At 35.8% G+C, this 18,250-nt stretch overlaps 1 protein-coding gene across 3 annotated transcripts in view; it reads left to right on the top strand.

Moving 5' to 3' along the window:
* Nucleotides 1-18,250, top strand: part of RNGTT (RNA guanylyltransferase and 5'-phosphatase) — a 192,475-nt gene that overhangs the window by 83,691 nt on the left and 90,534 nt on the right. For all 3 annotated transcript variants that reach the window (XR_012041408.1, XM_072855446.1, XM_072855448.1), the window contains one exon: nucleotides 11,940-12,008. Coding sequence is in view for 2 of the 3 variants with exons in the window: in XM_072855446.1 (XP_072711547.1) it covers nucleotides 11,940-12,008 (69 nt within the window). In the remaining variant the exon portion in view is untranslated. The remainder of the gene's footprint in view (nucleotides 1-11,939; nucleotides 12,009-18,250) is intronic.

Raw genomic sequence — 18,250 nt, 5'->3', positions numbered from 1 at the left:
CAATACAGCTCCGCAGGGAAGCCATCAACCTTCTCGTATTGGAATGATGTTCAAGAGACATGCGCTTAATTTAGATAAAATGAATAAAAGCACAAAGAAAACTGTAAAGATGGGGGTGAAATTTAAAGCAATTTATTATGATACAGGATTATAGGACATCCCTGCTAGCTCTTTCTTTTCTTGTGATATGCCCAGTTTTGCAAAAAAATACTGTGCAAAATTAATCTTTAAAATCAAGAAATAATAAAATCTTAGCATTTTACTGTTATGGCCTTACAGTGGCAAGTTTTAATTTCAACTTTGTAGCAGATAAAGCCCTCAAATGCCATTGCATAGCAGAATAATCAGTTGTTTTTAAATATACACAATATAAAGTTAAATCTTAATTTTTGTGTTAAAATCACTGCATCAGTGCCCAGTGGAATACATTAGCCCAGTTTGAATCAGGCATTATAACAGTAAATGTATGAAGACTTTATATTCTTGAATATTCATTTTATGTCTAATTGAATTATTGTATATACAAATTTGTCTTTGTTGATGAGTCTTAGTGGAAATGCTTAATAAAACATAATCCTTAATTATCCGATTTAATTAAAACAGGCCTGTCCACATTCTTGACAACCAGAGACTGGATTATGTTGTAGCAGTTTACACAGGGGCTAGATAACAGATAAACCCTATCAAGTTTGTAACATTGGAAGATCATTTAGAGAACAAATTAAAATGTATTTGGCCCCATTGCACTCAGCTCAATGTAATTTTTTCCCTTTGACATCAGAAGAACTTTTGAATGTTGTATCTGATCAAACCCAGAGTATTAGGGAGCTTCTAAACATTAGTGGGAGAACCTTGCTCAGTTGAGGACATTGGGTAACAGACTTTACTATCTGCCATCCATTCAGGAATGTTACAGATTGCGGATCACTTGTGAATAGGTCAAACAATTTGCTAGTGGCATCCATTAAACACGCCTATTTGCTAGTGTCACCTCCTCCAGCTCCAGCAGGATTCTAGTCTCAGGCAGGTGTGCTCTGCCAGGTAGGAGAGCATGGGGAAAGTGATGTGGACAAAATCCCAATCCCTAAAAGAAAAAACTGAAGGTACGTTGCAGGTTGAAATAGAGAACTGGCAAGAGCACAGTAAATTAAGTGGCCAAGCTATGAAACATAGTGCTCTGTTTTTTCATCAGATAAAATAAATATGAAATATTATTGCTGTTTGGCAGTGGCATTCCCTCACAGCCTCGAGGAATCCATGTTTCTCCTATTTTGAAGCTATCACAAAAGTCAATTAAAGTTTCTTGAAGCAGCCTATTTCTCTTATTTGAAAGAAGCATTTGAAAACATCATAGTTAATTGATGTCAATTTCTCAATTGTGTTTTTGAGAAGAGATTGACAGTGAGAAATGCCTAATGCTTATTTTGAATTCAGGAATGCAGATGTGCTGTCAAATTAAGCAGTAATGCACATAGCGCTCGTGTTATTCTTGGGTATTGTTTTGAATATATTAGGTACATGACCTTTGGAGTTGTTCACTCAGAACCAGCAAACTGGTGATAGCTCAGTGGGACTCTTACTGCAGTGTGCTCTGCATTTTTCTAACATGTCTCTATCCGAATAATTATGGAACACAGCATATAGCTAGTGTTAGTAGCATCTTTAAAGAGCGCAGTTAATGAATTAGCTGCAAAACCAAAAAGAGATTTAAAAAAAAATAGAACCATCAAACTTTATTCCCTGCCACCTCCACAATATATTTTATTGTTGTTCACTATAGCATTTTTTCCCTTGTGGCTAGGTAATGAAATCAAGCTAGTATGGCTCTTCCACCTTCTCAATATCGGAGGTTGCATCCCATCACAGACTACAGTAACTTCCAGCTAATCACATATCTGGAGATGGCTTTTCTTTAAATCTTTTAGAGGGGTAGTAGAAAGTATTTAAGAAGCAGGTTTCAGAAGATGATATATATGATTTCTCTTGCTTTAAGTTCTCTATGAAAAAATCAGACTATAACACTTCTTTTTGAAACTGGCATCAATTTTAGTAGGAGCTGGGAAAGCTCTGAGAGTCCAGTGTGTGGAATAACTTGTTTTTTTCAGAGGTGCTTCAGTCATGACACGAAGCAGGTTGCAGATAGAAGGGATGAGTCTCTTTGGCTTTTCTTGCTTGGAGGTGTTGCTCGTTCCCCATCAGATGAGTATAAACGGGAATTTCTATTGTCTTCCTGTTCTGGAAAGAATACATAGACTCCGGTAAATACTTTCCTGCAGAATTGCTCTTCTAAAAGACAATCAATGAAGAATGGTGTCATTAGTTAGAATGCTAATGCCCAGGCACTAGTAGTTTGGATCCTTGTCAGTCATCGGCTATGAAATTATATAGGCAAATGGTTGAGAAAGAAACTGTACAGCAGTTATGGTTCTTTGAATTATGATGTTATTTATGGTCTGTGGCCTACTAGCATCAAGTCTTTGGAATACTTGGCTTTTACATCAAGACATCAAGGAGTCTGGGAGCCCTGCACATCATGCTCTTAGCCAGAACACTTGGAGCTGAAGTACAGACTGCAAGTTAAGCTAGTGGCAGCCTGAATCTGCAGCCTTTCAGCTTCATCCACTTAGAATGCAAGACAGCCATCAAATGAGAACATATTTATAATACATCTGAGAGGGCTGTTATAGCTGTGATAGCTGTGAGGTAAATGAATGTTTCTTTTGATGCTCCTGCTGAGTTTCTAACTAGTTTTAGACCAGAGGAGAGTACATAGGTGCCAGAGCAAACCCAGGTAGAATTAGGTCACCTTCCTTCCTCTCTGTGCACGCACCTGTCTGTTGCCTCTTCATGTTATTTCAGCTATGCTGCTCCCGCTGTTATTAGTGCAGAGCTCGTGGAGGTGCCCAGGTGAGCTCTTATGATAGCAGGTTAGTTCCTGTCCTGCCGCAAGAGCTGCGAATGGGCTGCACATGGGCGAAGTGACCCCGGTAAAGCTGGCCACCCACAAAGTGCTGTGAAATACTAGAAAGTGAGCCTCCTGTGAAAAGATTTCTTCTTGTCATTATCTGTAATTAGAACAAGTGGGAGACTGTCAGTAAACAATTTCTTGTGGAATATGAATTTCAGGTCCATTGTCTTCTAACAGTGTTTTGCTACATGAGCCATTAGTTAGGGCCATATGTAGTTGAATACCATGAGTGATGCTTTAAAGGGTGAAGCAGTGTTAGTGAAGAAGCATATTCCTCTTGCAAGAGAATTTTTGTTACTGGAGACTGGTCAATCTGTGAAGCTAAATCCAGTTGTACTAAACACTCCTTTGGCCAAGCTTTAAAATGAGAAAAGCCTGCCTTGCATGCTCGCTTTTTAGGTCATTTTGTGCTGGATTCTGGTCTAGTGTGTTTAAAATTATTAGAGTAGCTCCCTTATGGAATTCTTAAAAAGTACTTCAGTGACCAGTTGTATCCACTGTGCTTTTGTTGTGGCTGTTGGCTATTCCTACACCTAGCAGATGGCACTTGCTTAAACTGACAAGCTGTGGGATAGCCGAGCATTACTAATAAAACCTATCACATGTTAAACTTGACCTGACATTAATCAAGTTTTGAATGCTACAAATGATTCATGGATAATAATTAGTCTCTTGATCATATTCATGAACATCAGTCTCACATTGCTGCCATTATCTGCTTTCATTCTTATAGGGAACAAATCCATTGCAGTAATTAGGTGTTTTTAATGTCTTTTGAGCCAAAATGTTCTTCGTGATTAACTTGGCAAAGAGGTTATTTTTAGTCTTTCAGTATGATTGGTTTCAGAGCTTCTAGTAAATTAACGAACTGAAAGGCTTTCCATAAAATAGTATTTTATAAAAAGTATGTACTTTTTAATTTTGTCAACTGAGAAAATTCCCATGTGTCTTTATGCAGTCAGTTGGTATAATTTTCATCACAATATGATTCAGCTGTTGCCACAAATTACACAGTTCAAAACTGTGTGATTTTGTTAAATAACACAGAAGTGGTAAATCACACACTAGTGGTGATTTTGTTAAACAGGTGAACCTTTGGAGTTTACTTTTACTCTTCTTGTTTAGTACTGAGTTACTGGTTAACATCAAGTGCTTTCCTACAGACAAAATAACATGTACAGCTTTTCTCTGTTTATATCTTGAATTAGAATCTTGAGTGGACGGCTGCATGACAGGTAGGATTTTGAGCTTTAAGCATAAATTTTTTTAAAGGATTTTAATGCAATTTGAATTATACACTGATTTTACATCCCAAGAACATGAAATTTCTTGTTAAGTAATGAGCGGGTGAGAAGTTTATACTTTGTGTTCCTTATGCAGTTAGGGCAAAGTAGGTAATTTCACTGGTTTACTGAAAATGTAGCAGCTATTCTTCAATATGTGTTGGTTCTTAATGAGCATATAGAACTTCATTAAATAATCTTCTTAAGGAGTTAAGTTTTTAATTTATTTTCTACAGTTTTTAATCCTACTCTTCCTTTATGCATATCTAAGCCCATTAGCATGGGCCAGGAAATATTTTGTAACTCCATGATTTTTTTTAGTATACTAGCTTAAAAATATTTAGTATAAGCTGTGGTTTTCTGACTGTACTCTCAGTTATCATGCTGCATTTCCTTTCTTGCCTCTTTGTTGCTGGTTTCCCAGCAAACAAAAATTGAAAAATCTTTAAGATAAATATATCCAAATACAATGAATAATTGAGGATGTATTATAGAATTGGACTTTACCCTGCTTTAAAGATACACTTTAATTAATACGTTAAATACTGGTTTTTACCTCATTTATTTGACATTAGGTAGCATATCATATTTTTATTAGGAAATGCGAATAATGCAAAGGAAACTGGGTCATGTTAATTTGATTAAAAATCTTCTCTTCAACATTTTTATAGGTGATCTGGAGGAAAACATGAAGTCATATAAATGAGAGATGGATTACTGATGTTTGCATGAGGGAAGTAAATGTTGATGTTGAAATGCTACTTACAGCTTTTGGAATCACAGGGTGCAAGCAGAAACATTTACTTGTATGGCCATGTGCTAAGTCACACTCATGAGACCATGGGCTGTGCTTTTAGGACCTCCACGGTTACTTGGAAGGAGCCACTTTGAGTCAAGCAGCCAGCTGTAATGAGCCATCGGCTGATGAAACTCTCCTTTGGCAAGTGCTCATTTATCCAGAGATCTGCTTGAAAGGAGACTCCTGCGGAGGAGAACAGGGAGTGCATTTTTTCTTGCTGCTATGGCTGTCCTCGAATATTCTGTCTAGTCTAGCTGGGATGGTTTCAGCTGATGAAAAAAAAGAAACTTCGAGTTTAGAAGAGACACTATGGAAATATTGAAAAGTTATATCTGCTTCCTTGTGAAATGTTTGAAATGTGAAGCTAGTTTATTTGCCCAAAAAACCTATCAGAGGTGAACTTGATTAGTGTCTATTAAATAGAGGAACAAGGAAGAAAAGTTGAAGGAAGAAAAAAAATTGCTGAGAAATAGGCATTAATTTTTTAATTGCGCATGCAATAGTTCATTGGAGCAACTTAACGAAGATTGTGGTTCTCCATCACAGCATGCTGCAACTTGAGACTGCACAATTTTCCAAAAAAATTACTTGGCACTTGAGCATATCACTTGAAGAGGAACTTAAATATGCATGAGAGGAGAGGGTTTCATTTCATCCTCATAGCTGTCCGAAAGTTAGTCTGAACTGGTAATCCAGGCTATGTCTGGTTTTGGGCAGGGAGGGAAGGAAGCAGTGGCACTGCCAGAGGTACATCTTTGATCCTCTCTCGTCTTCCCCTAAACTGTTAATTTACACTACATTTGTTTAAGTCAGCTGTTTTACTTCAAATGATAACGCTAGGTGAGGTGAACAGTACCCCAGGTATGAAAAAGATAAAAGTCTGAGTGGCCTCAGTTTGAGGTGGGTTGTTTTTGTGTGTGGTGTTTTTTTTTCTTTTTTCCATTTTTCAGAAGGTATGTGCTCCCTGTAATTCCCAAAGCAGTCTATTCCCCAGAGTCACTAAAGACTGTTTTGAAAGTTTTACCATATATTTGTAGTAATGAACCAGTCAATGAACCAAAATAAAAACCTCTCTTAACAATTTATTTTGGGCTCTATTTCTCTTAAAATGTGAATTAGCTAACTTTTATTTGTGGAAAGTTTGAGATTTTTAGTTTTATTTTTAAATAATACATGAAACTTCCCCCCCCCCCACTGTATAGTTACTCACATGCTATTTGATGATTTTTTTGCTTTGAGACTGAAAGCAGCCATTTAATTCTTGATATCTTCCCTGCTTTTAGAAACAAAACAAACCAAAAAAGAAATGATGCTGCAGGACAGGGGAAACTGGAAAGATCCTGGGGAGAACGAAGGAGCAGAGACTGCAACCATAGCTTAGAGGGACCAGCTTTCCTCACCTGACATTAAGCTGCATTTGATAATATTTTCAAGCATTGCACAGTAGCCCTGGGTATCATCTGGAAGGAAGCTTATATGCCACAGACAGCATGTTTAATTATTTTCTAGGAGGCCTCCTTTTCAAAATGTAATGTTTGAAAGCTGGAGTTTATAATGTTAATAGTGTCGATGATGGCTCCATTGTTGCCTGTTAGTGATTAATTGATTTATTTTGGGAAACATGATAGCTGGGATGAGTCTGAGCCAGACTATTTTTGCATTATTTTAACTTAACTGAACTTAACATAGAAGTCATTCTGTAGGATTTCTGATGTCATTCAAAACCAGGATTTCTGAAGATGTTATGAAGTAGTTTATTCTCAATATGTTTTTCTTCCACCGATAACAAGGGAGATTCAGATTTCAATTCTGATTTTTAAGCAAAATATTTTTGTTAAGCAGGGTTTTAGGTTTTTTGTGTTTTATTTGTTTTAAACTTAAATCCAGGGAGGCTACCCAATAGAAATACTGGTTTTGTTACACAGATCTGCAGCTGGATTTGTGATTCATAGATTCTTTCTTCAGAGACTTCTGTATGTAGTAATAGAGATTAATTTTTTTTATCTTGTGAGTTAGCAAAAATATGATGAAAATACTTCTCTTCGTAGCAGACACATTAAATTCAGGTATGTTTTACTGAATGTTCTTAAACCACTGTACATTTGAAAACTTTTGTACCTCCCACTTGGGATGTAGAACTTTTTCTGGGATGTCTTAAGCCAGCAACAAGTATTAAAGTAAATAATTTTTATATCGAACTTGGATAATTAAGATCTCATGAAAGAGTGTATACTGAGATGAGTCAGGGCTATTGAGGAGGTTGTCATGTAAAAATAGAAAAATACAGAAACTAGTAAGCAAGATGAAACAAATTCATGTAAAAATAAATCAGGAGTGATATCCTGTTTTAAAAGCAGAATAGCTCATCTCTTTTAGAGAAGTGCAAGGAAAGAGCCAGAATAATGGTTTCCTTTTAAAAAAGGCAGTTATTGGTGCTGGTAACTTCTGAATCTTTTTCTGAAGACTGTATAATAAGTTTAAAGAATCTTCAGTATCTGAACAGAGATTTATGAGCCCATGTCTGTAAAACCTGATAGTTGTCAGGATGTGAGAATTACTCTGTAGTCTGATGGTGAGGGCTGTCATCGTCAGAGGAAGGGATTGTCCTGCGAGTTGGGCTGAAATCTAAGCCAGTGAAGATGCTGTCTCTGTGAAGTTAGGAATGACATTATGGTCTTGTCTGAAGGTGTTTTACATTCTAGTTAATTGACAATTCGATTGGTAGTTTATTTGTAACTAATACTTTTGAGTGAAGTACGTTCCCTTTCACAGCTTTTGCTGTGGAGTGACCAGGTAGATGATCAGTAATTTGAAGGAGGTTCTGAAAAACTGCTTAGGGACTGCTGCAGGCAGAGTTGCTGTAGCTTGACTTGAAACTGAATGAAGCATATAGCAGTTCTGAAATTGAAAAAGCAAGGAAAATGGATGTATATTTGTCTTGTATTATAAAATGCAAAGGGATTTTTTTTTCTGTATCTCCAAGTATTTCACTAGGCTAAAAGGTGGTATCAGTTTTGAATCAGAAATATGGACAAAATGGTTAGGAATATTTGCATATTGTGACATAGCAGATTGATAATAGTTGTGTGCAAGGACCTTAGCCAAATTATTTTGTAGAAAGTCAGTATGACTTTGCAGAGACATTATTATGTTTTGGAATCTGCATAACTGTCACAGGCATGTTGTGTTTCCATGACATTTTTTTGGTAAGGGGAAGGAAAAGGCACAGGAGTACTTACTGGACTTATTTATTTTATGAATAAAGTGAAATCTGAAAACTCGTCAGAATCATGTGGCTTGCCTCAGAATTACAGAAACAATAATAAAAGCCTACTAGTGTTACATGGAATCTGTATGCACTGAAATTTTCTCCTCTTCCTGCTGGAGGAGCCAAGTGATTTCTTTATTGATAAGGATAGAGAGATCTCCAAAGCATGATTTTTCAATTATCCACTCAAGAAATTCTGCTGACTGGTTCAGTGTTTTAGCAAAATCAGCTTCAGCAGGTTATTAGTGCTGCTTTTGGTGACATACTGCTGCTCCTCAGCTCAGTGGTTAAAGAGCAAGAAGTCCTCATCATACAGCTCCACTCATTCCATGTGATTATACCATTCTTTTTGTTAGAGGGCTATTATTAGACGTAGCAATAATTTTTAATTTGATTTAGTTATAAAGTAAGAAAGAAAAAGTTTTAAATGATAAACTGTAGTATGAGTATATGGTTTATTGCAATGTTCGTGGGGAAGCAGGAAGCTGCAAGAAGAACAAAGGGGTTCACAGGTGGAAATAGATGCCATGAGGCTACAAGGAATAGCGTGCTAGAAGAATTGGCTAGCATGCATCATTTACCCATCTTTTATAAAATGTCATTGAGATGCATTGCATTTTGTCTGATCCCTGGCAGTCATCCCAGTCAAGCAGGTGTGCCATTTATCATCTTTATTTATTTATTATCTTTTTTAAAAAAGACCATACAGTTCAAGTTAATTAGAAATTTTAATATGTGTAGAAAATTGAACATCGTTTTTTAAAAGGTGAACCATGATACCTGCATTTTAAGTTCATAAACCTAAAAACCTTATATCATCTGTATTTTTAGTGTCAAAAATATTTGCTTACATGTCAAACATTCCTTTTCTGCTCATTCTCCTGTCATTCCAAACTTTCTGCAGTATTCATTGGGTGTATATGCTGCTGTTCACAGACAACCTCTATATAGTTTAATTCTCAAGAAAGTGTGTATGGGAAGAAGCTCAGAGAAAATTTCCATTCCGTCCTTCCCACTTCACTCCCCCTCCCCCAAACTGCTAATCCTTTCTAGTAAAAATTATTTTCTAGAATGTTATCATTGAAATACTTGTAAAGGAGCTAATGAGAATGAAAGCAGAATAACTGGAAGCACAAAGAGGTTTAGTTGTCTGAGTCTTGTTCTGGTTTTAAAATCCTTTTGTCTTCGATATCGAATTGCCATTTGGTAGGAGATGTCTTAATAAGAATACTGTGGACCTCCAAAATGAGAACGAGTTCAAGTCTGAAACTGGATGTCAGGTTGCTAAGAGGGATTCCCTTGCATTTTATAATTCTGGTGGAGTACTGAATATAAAAGAATACCAGAATATATATTTTTTTAATGGTAAATTTTGAGTTTACATTTTCCCCCCATTTAATGAACTTGTAATAGTGCTTTAATGTACTTTAACTGCACATAGACCGGAGTGGAGAGAGCTACAGGTAAAGCAGTGCGTGATAATAATTTTATGCTTTACCTGGGTGAATCACACACTCCAAGTTAAAAGAGTGTTTCCATATTCTTAAGTTTTATTTTGGGAAAGAGTAATTAATCCAGTTTAAGTAGGCTGCAACACTGAAGTAGCCATGTCCTCAAATGCCTTTAAGAACTTCAGATAAGCAGAAACAGAGATGATTGGTTTCTCTTTGCCAGTTTGGTTAGTACCTTTTAATAAGATAGCTAGAAATGTACAAAAAGTATAGTCTCAGCTACTTTGAAGTTTGTCTTTTATTTTTAGAGGTGTAGGTTATTGTATTTGGAGGAAGTTTTTTTGGTACTTGAATTTAATGAAATCTATTCCATGTGTTTTTGTAAATATCAAGAATATTCCTTTTATGGATTCCTCACTGGCCTGTCAGTTTTGGAACTGTGCAGTAACCTTGCAAGGGATCCGCAGAGGGCTTAGCTTGTGTAGAAATTTTTCTTAATTTTTTTTTTTTAAACTTTTTAACATTTATTTAAATATTTTCCAATATACTAATTTCTCTGCTGAAGCAAAGATTAACAATGAACTTTTGAAAGAACTGCGGATTATTTTTTTTTCTTATTTTGTATAGACATCTGGTAAAGGATCATGAGCCTCTGTTGTAAATTTCAAAATCATGATGGGTAAATGCAAGCTACAACTTCACATTCCAAGTATGGACTTTCTGTACTGAAAAATAGTGTTTCACTGGATGATTGCTTACTTGGAATCAAATATTCTTTAAGTATTTTACCACCTGAGAGTACTCTCATAGAGTGTATTTTCCAATTAAATTGTATCTGAAAGATGAATAGTGAAAGCTGTATTTGTAGATGCAGTTATAAGCACAAAGATGCTAATGACTATGTGGATAAGGAAAGAAGCTAGGGTTTTTTATAGCAAAGTGATCAATTATTCTGTGCAAATAGCTACAGGTTTAAATGAAATATCATGTTATATTATTATGGTTTAAAATATTTGGCCATCAGGCTTTTGATCCATTTTAAGTGCATTGCTTTGAGTTGTACAGCACATAGGAACATACAAATGTTAATTCTCAACTCCTTTCATACTTTTGCCATTTACTGAGGGCAGAGTTTGATACTTGATTTGAATAATTTAGTCAGTGGGTCATTGAGTTAAGTTGGACTATACAAAGGAAATGATACAAAATTAACAGTCTAGGCCCAAATGTTGCTTTTAAAACTGACTGTGATTTACTGAGTTGTGTATTTGCTATGTTTTATGACCATGTGGTTACTTATACATCAAAAATTTTCAAATGTTACTAAAAGCACCTACAACTTCAGGATAGATTCTTCATCTCTGCAGTAAAATGTAAATTGAAATTAATAAAGAGGCATTTTGGTAATTCTCCTGATTTTTGCTATTACTTGACAATTGTAGTTCTCGCTGGTTATTTGCTTTTCCTTAGGCAAGTCATACTTTAACATGGAAGTGTATCATCAATTCTTGTAACTGTCGACTAGTTGGTTTCATTAGTTTTAGTTAGATGGTGTTTTCTCTGGTAAATCCTATCTTGATGGATGTATTCACCTCCACATGGAATTCACAATAGTTGAAAATGTAAAACAGAATATTCAAGATCCAAATTAATTCAGACAGTTGTTTTACAGTAGTGTAGCTGTGTTATTGGGTTATGCCCTAGTTAGGGAGTCTGCCAAGCATGAATTTTGAATGATGCCCTGAAATATTTTTCAGTACATATTCTCAATCTAAAGTGCTACTTGTGTGTTAAAGTGACAAATGTGTTTTTTAATTTGTCCACAAATGACTGTGGTGTCCTATATCAGAACTGATTTTTCTTCATCTTTTAGTGTATAGAATCATCTTGGTTTCTCAATATTTCTTCTTGGACAAAGGCTTTTTCCTTGAATGATGCTGTAAGGGTTTGCCTCCCAGAAACTTGTTTGAGCTTTGAGTGTTCTTTGTAAAAACTGCTAATTTGTTGAAGCTTTCTATGTTGACATTTCCCAAGCTCTAACGTTAAACCATAAATAAGCAGTTTACTAGCAAATTATTGCAGTAGTAGCATATAATCTGCTTTGATGTGCAGTCTTCTAAGTGAAATATTTCTCTATGGAAAAAAGATTTATTTTCCTTTTGTTTTACAGCTCCTGGAAGGAAGCTTTGCTAGAGAAGTTAGCCACGAAGTGGATGGACTGATATTTCAGCCTACAGGAGTAAGTAGCGTAAAAACGGATTTTTCTCCCTTCACTCTCAAATTAAATTCTCACCCTTCCTCCCCACTCATCCTCCCATCTACTACCTAATCTTTGTTTCAGTCAGGATTACTTTGCAGCGTTGGTTCTGATTTTTCCAGTTCCTCAGACTACTTAAATTCAACTGGTTGCAATTTAATTTGTAGTATGTGTGACTTTGGATTAATCCATGCTAGTAGTTTTCAGGAATCAGCTCATGGTTTTTTTGCATGTGTACTATGACGTGCTGGTAAATAAGGAAGGATTTTTTTCTGACTGCATGAGTTCTGTGAATCTTTCAGCCATTGATTTGAGTTCTGGGATTATTTTTCTTTCTCAAGGATGTTCACACATTAAAATTTTAGTAAAATTTGTGATTTGTGTTGTTTTAGTGCAATTAAAGGATGATATGTCTGCCATGTCAAGCCATATCCGCCAGTATAAAGGTATATGACTGGGGTGGGGCGAAGTCACCAGAAGAACTGCATACAACCAGAAAAAATAATAGAAATGGTTCTCAAGGAGGAAGGGTGGCTTTAAAGGAAGTCAGTGGCATGGCCTTGTCCATCCTACTACTGCTTCTGTTGACTCTGATACAATGGATACACTGCAATGTGTATTGTATATTGGCATAGATAGTGACTGTAACGTCATCCATGTTGACTTTTTTCTTAGCTTGTAAAACAAGGAATTGTTTTTGAGTATTTCAAATTTGACAGATATTTCTACCCTTACCGTTACTCACAGAAAACATTTGTATTTAGTTTTCCAGATAAAACGTTTTTTTCTGGTCTGCTTCCTATATTGTAGATCTTAGCAAGGGTGATGACACTCCCATCTGGAAATAAGATTAACTTCTGTTCTCTATTGCAAGTTCTACTTCAGCTAACCACAAAATAACTGAGCAATTAGACCACATCCTTTTTTTTTTTTTTTTTTTTTTTTTTTGATATATAGCTATTTCAAATTCAAAGCAAAACTGCTAGGGTAAAGAAAATTCATACTTTCATATGAAGTCTTGATGATGTCTTAAAATATTGTTAAAATCTAAAGCAATTGTAAAGGTTTCTCGGAACTACTTTCCTGAATATTAGAGGTTAAGCTATGCAGAGTTACTACAGCTACATTTGAAATTACCTTTTCTACTTGAAATGAAATTACTGAAGAATGTGTCTCTTTGCTGTTGTTACAGGAATTAATATCTGATATGTGTTTTGTTTCTAGAACTTGTGTTTTCTGATTTAGCACACTGAGAAATTTATAACCCAACAAAAAACTAATTTTCTTGCATAAATGGTTATAGAGGTTTTTCATCTTTAAAATACGGGATATATTTGTTTAGTCCAATTTAATGTTCGAATTTCAGTATTATTTCAGGATTTATGGAATGTAAGTTTGTTGCATCTGTTATTAAACTGATTTTCCTAGATTAAGCAATGTGCAGTTTTCTCAATGGCTTTTGTAGTTGAGAAAATATAAATAATGTCTTTAGAGCAAAAGAAATTATTGTAGACCTATTAATTGGGAAATAAGTATTAAAACTGATTAATGGAAAAGGGTGAAGCTGATATAGATAGCTGATACTGCTTTTTTTTATTTTATGTGGTACAGAGGGCATAAATTAATAGGCAACAATACAAGGCCAACAGAGTATAACAATGAATAAATGATCCCTTGAGAATACTAACTGAAATAGTTTTTCTTTTTGTATTATAGTTGCATTTATAGGTATGAAGTATTACATCTTTTCACAGATAAAGATACCTATTGTTGATTTGGATAGAGGCCTGAATTTTGGTCATTGTGAGACTTAAAGACCTTTATAAAACCAGTTTGTCTCAAGTGAAGAGACTATGGCATATCCAGAAGAAAACAATTCTTAACCATTTTTATTGACATATTTGGTCTTGCAGAAAAAGAGACAGGCAGAAATGATGCTGAGTTTTAGAAGATCAGGGAAATTTAAGAACATCTTTTGGGAGCTCCTGAAGTCTCATGTATGTTTTGAGGAGAAGAAAACAAAAGTAGACAGGAATTGGAGCAAAATCACAAAGGATAAAGTGGCAGCAGAGGAGGATGAATGGAATGTGACCATTTACAGACAGGAAAATTTTTGGGGAAAAATACCCACACGTTCCATACTTTTAATAGTTAAAGCAGAATGGAGAAGTTAACTAATTATTTAACATAAAGAATGTTGAGCTTATTAGTTCAGTCTGTTTGAAAGCCTTTTCTGTGTTGTTTGGTTTTTTTTTCCCCATTTACTCAGAGATGTTCCTCTTGATTTCTGGTCTTAGACACAGGCATCTAGACCTGTATATATGGATAGTCCCCACTAGCTATAGGCAACAGTGGGACTGGGAGTCGACATGGATGGAGAAAGAATATTTAGTTGTTTTGAAGTTTAGTTTAATTCTGACTTTTAATAAAAATCAAAATACCTGAAATGATTTGTGAATAGGAATTATGCTTTTAGCCTCTAAGAGCTCTGGGTTTTCTCACTTTTTTCTTGGGTTTGAAGAGATTTGGCATCAAGTGCCTGTGAATTAGTTCAGTTTTGAGAAATCGGCATGCTTTAAGGAAAAGGGATTTGTGAAAAAATTTTACTACCAAATCTAGGGTTTCAGTTAGATATAATAGGGTTTATTTTCTTCTGTTAGTCTTCCTATCTAAATTCATATTATGAATAGCAAGATTCTTGTGCTGAAGCAGAAATTGTTTTGCACTGTGACTGATGATGGTAGAAACAATGTTAAGGAGCAAGGAGATTGTTTTCTGCCTGTGCAGGTTAGTTTATTTTGCAAGGTCATGCTAACTGAGCATTGTTATTCCTAACTAATTCACCCGTTACTTGAGTTACTTATATTGGTTATTGCCCAGGGTATACACGTGCTTTAATTTCACAGTGACAATTGAAAGGCAATGACTGAGGCAGCCCTTCTTCCCCCTTCCTCCCTTTCCAGAAACTGAAAGCTTTCACAGATCATGAGAACAACATGTTTAGTGGAAGTGATGGAAGTTTTTGTCTTGTTTATAATTTAAGAATGCTTTGTAGGTGATTTGATGCAATGTGTGCTTCATAGTGCCCCCCTGCGCATCCCCTGCATTAACCTACCATTCTCTAACAACTCCATGGTGAGAGACAAATATAAGACAATGTTTTCTTACTATTGTTTCTCTTCTTCCCTTTGTACTCTTTTCCTTTCCTCTTTTCCTTTTCATGCATCCTCTCTATCCAATAGCCCGTTTCCCACATTCCTTTTGATTTCCCTTTTATGTCGCTTCTCCCTGATGCTTCTTTTCCCTGCATCATTTTCTATCCATTTAAGATGCTACTGATATAACTCCCATATGGCTCAGTCAGCTCCATTCCATCCGATCAGCTTTCTGATCCCTCTACATGTAACAGGTTGGCAGAGCAGGGACCGAAGCTAAGTGCTAATTAGGAGGAGTGAAACAGGCCAGCAGGAAACTTCACGGACAGGTATGTTGCCCTGTGATCATGCCCCAGACAATGAGTGAATTAGTTTGCAGGTAAAAGCCAAACACCTTATTCACAGATTCTGAATGCTTGTGTAAAGATTGGAAGCTTTCAATCCTTTTTTCTAAAAGGTTACTTCAAAACAACGAACAACTTCTTACATTTGTTTTAGAACACTTGCAGTTTGCCAACCTGGGTGTTTTTAATGGAAATCTCAAAAATGGTCTCTTATCTTCTGATGGCAGAATCGGCTCTCTGACCTGTGTCTACTCATCAGTGAAATTACTTTTGTTATCTGCCTTGTAAATCATACCTTTGCTAGATTTCTCAGACTGTCTAATTTTTATGCTAGCAATCTCTTAATAACTGACTTTCTTGCTGGCTAGAACTACTATTTTCCCTTGCTTGGGAAAAGGACGTAGGAATTATTTTCTTGCTTTAGCCACCTAAAAGAGGGCTTGCTGGCCATCAGTTAGGAAGGCCTAAGGACAGTTTTTGAGCATCTGTAGAAAGCTTGTATCAGAATTTATTCTCTTCTGTTCCATCTTTTTGCCTCCTGAGCTCTGTGATGTTTTTGCGCTGGCTCAGGCTGATTTCTGTTTGGTGCTTCTCTGTGCTCTTATTTTGGATGAGGAATAAAGTCCAGTTGTGTGGGTTTGGGATTTTTCTGGGGAAGGAAGAAGGGCAGCTGCTGAGCTCTGTTCTTCTAAGATAAATGTTCTTTTAAAGAATGGCTGAATTATTTAAGACGTAACTCTCCATACTGAATACTAACAAAAAGCTTAGCCTTTAAAATGAAAGGAGAATAATGAACAGGTTTTTATTACTGACTAACATTGCATGAGTTTTTAATATATCTTCCTCCCCTCCCTTGGCAGACTTAGTGGTGATCTGAAATGCTTGGTTGCCTGTTAATTATATGTGCTATTCCCATTGTATAATAGGCTGTGTTATTTTCTGTCATTGTAAAAGTTCATCCAAAATCACTGAAGTTAGCACTGAATGAAATATCTCCAAAAAATACCACCAAATAAAATATCTCCAAACGGCCATGTTGTTTTTTTTTTTTTTTCATTAAGCAGTGCCAGTTTCTCCTAAATAATCCTATATAATTGATAGGCCTTTTCTTCCACAGTATACATTTTATTGAATCCTCTGTGAATTTTTAAACATAGGCCAAGTCAGTTGCTGGCATATTGCTGAAACTCAGACATCATGTTTACCAGTGATGGGGCATCAGTTATTGTTAAATATTTCTATGGCAATAGCAAGTAATGGCTTCAGATAGGCTCAGATATAGTCTCAATACCAAAGCTGATACATAAAGGCTTGGGAAGAATCATATGATAACATAAATTTTTGCTTCTAACAAATATATAGGTTTCTGGATTTAGCTTTCTAATTTTGTAGTGATTCATATAAGATTTGGATGCAATGGAATAGAACAGAATACTTCAGTTGGAAGGGATTTACAACAGTCATCTAGTCCAATTGCCTGACCACTTCAGGGCTGATCAAAAGTTAAAGCACGTTATTAAGGGCATTGTCCAAATGCCTCTTAAACATTGACAGGCTTGGAGCATTGACCACCTCTCTAGGAAGCCTGTTCCAGTGTTTAGCCACCCTGTCGGTAAATAAATGCTTCCTAATGTCAAGTCTAAACTTCCCCTAGCACAGCTTTGAACCATTCCCATGCATCCTATCGCTGGATACCAAGGAGAAGAGATCAGCACCTTGATTCCTTAACGTAGATGCTAAGATTGCTTGATTTTTTTTTTTTTTTTTCCCCCTAGAGTTTGCAGCAGAATGGAGGAGAATCTGGAGAGAATAATTTTCATCAGTCTTTGTGTTGACCCACACTACTAAAACCTTTCATGTATCTTTAGAATATCTCATTGCTAAATGTCATGTGCTCTGCAAGAGGAATGTTCATGACTGAATCTGTTACTAGTCAGGGCATGCTGTTGTCCTGTCAGCATGCACTTTTTGTGCTGTTGTAAGTTTTCCTTTAACAGAGAACTTGCTGTCAATCTCCTGAAATGCCACAGAGCTTTACAACTCTTTTCTGCCTATGAATAGTTGTTATATTCAATTTCCATGGCAATGTTCCTTGCAGTTCGTCTTGTAAATACCTAGTCATATCTCAAATATACCATTCTATCGTATGCTTTATGAACATACTCAAATTTATTAGCAATGCACAGTATTTCTTTGAGAGTTTTTCTGTGACTATGCAAGTAAAATTTTTATAGCAATTCAAGTTTGTCTTTGCTGTCTTGAGATGATTTGTTTTCTATCTTTTTTGGAAAATCAGAAAACTAGAAAATTAAGAAAAAATGACAACAGAAATGCCACAAACACCAATAAGTAAGATCTAATTAAATTAATTAGAGCTCATTTAATTAAACTGTTAGAACCAATTGTTAGACTCCTAGATAAAAATGCCATGATTTTTGAACATAGTAGTTTTTTATGATTTCCACTTGCTTTCCAAGAACCTGAGATCATTCACACCTCAGGAAATTTGAACATTTCTTACAGGTACAAACTCGTAGCGTCCACACTTGACAAAAAATGGCCAAAAAGGGGGGAGAAGTTATGAGTCATTTTTAGCTCTGAATGTAATAAGATAATGGTGTAGCAACAGTTTTCCTTGTTTAACTTTCTGCTGCTGGTCCTCTAGTACATTTAGAGATGCAAATGTATATGCTCTTTGACAAAATTGTTTAACCTGACTTCCTTT

The sequence above is a fragment of the Ciconia boyciana genome, chromosome 3, assembly GCF_034638445.1.
Source record: "Ciconia boyciana chromosome 3, ASM3463844v1, whole genome shotgun sequence".
NCBI lineage: Eukaryota > Metazoa > Chordata > Aves > Ciconiiformes > Ciconiidae > Ciconia > Ciconia boyciana.
This window is presented reverse-complemented; position numbering and strand designations above follow the sequence as displayed.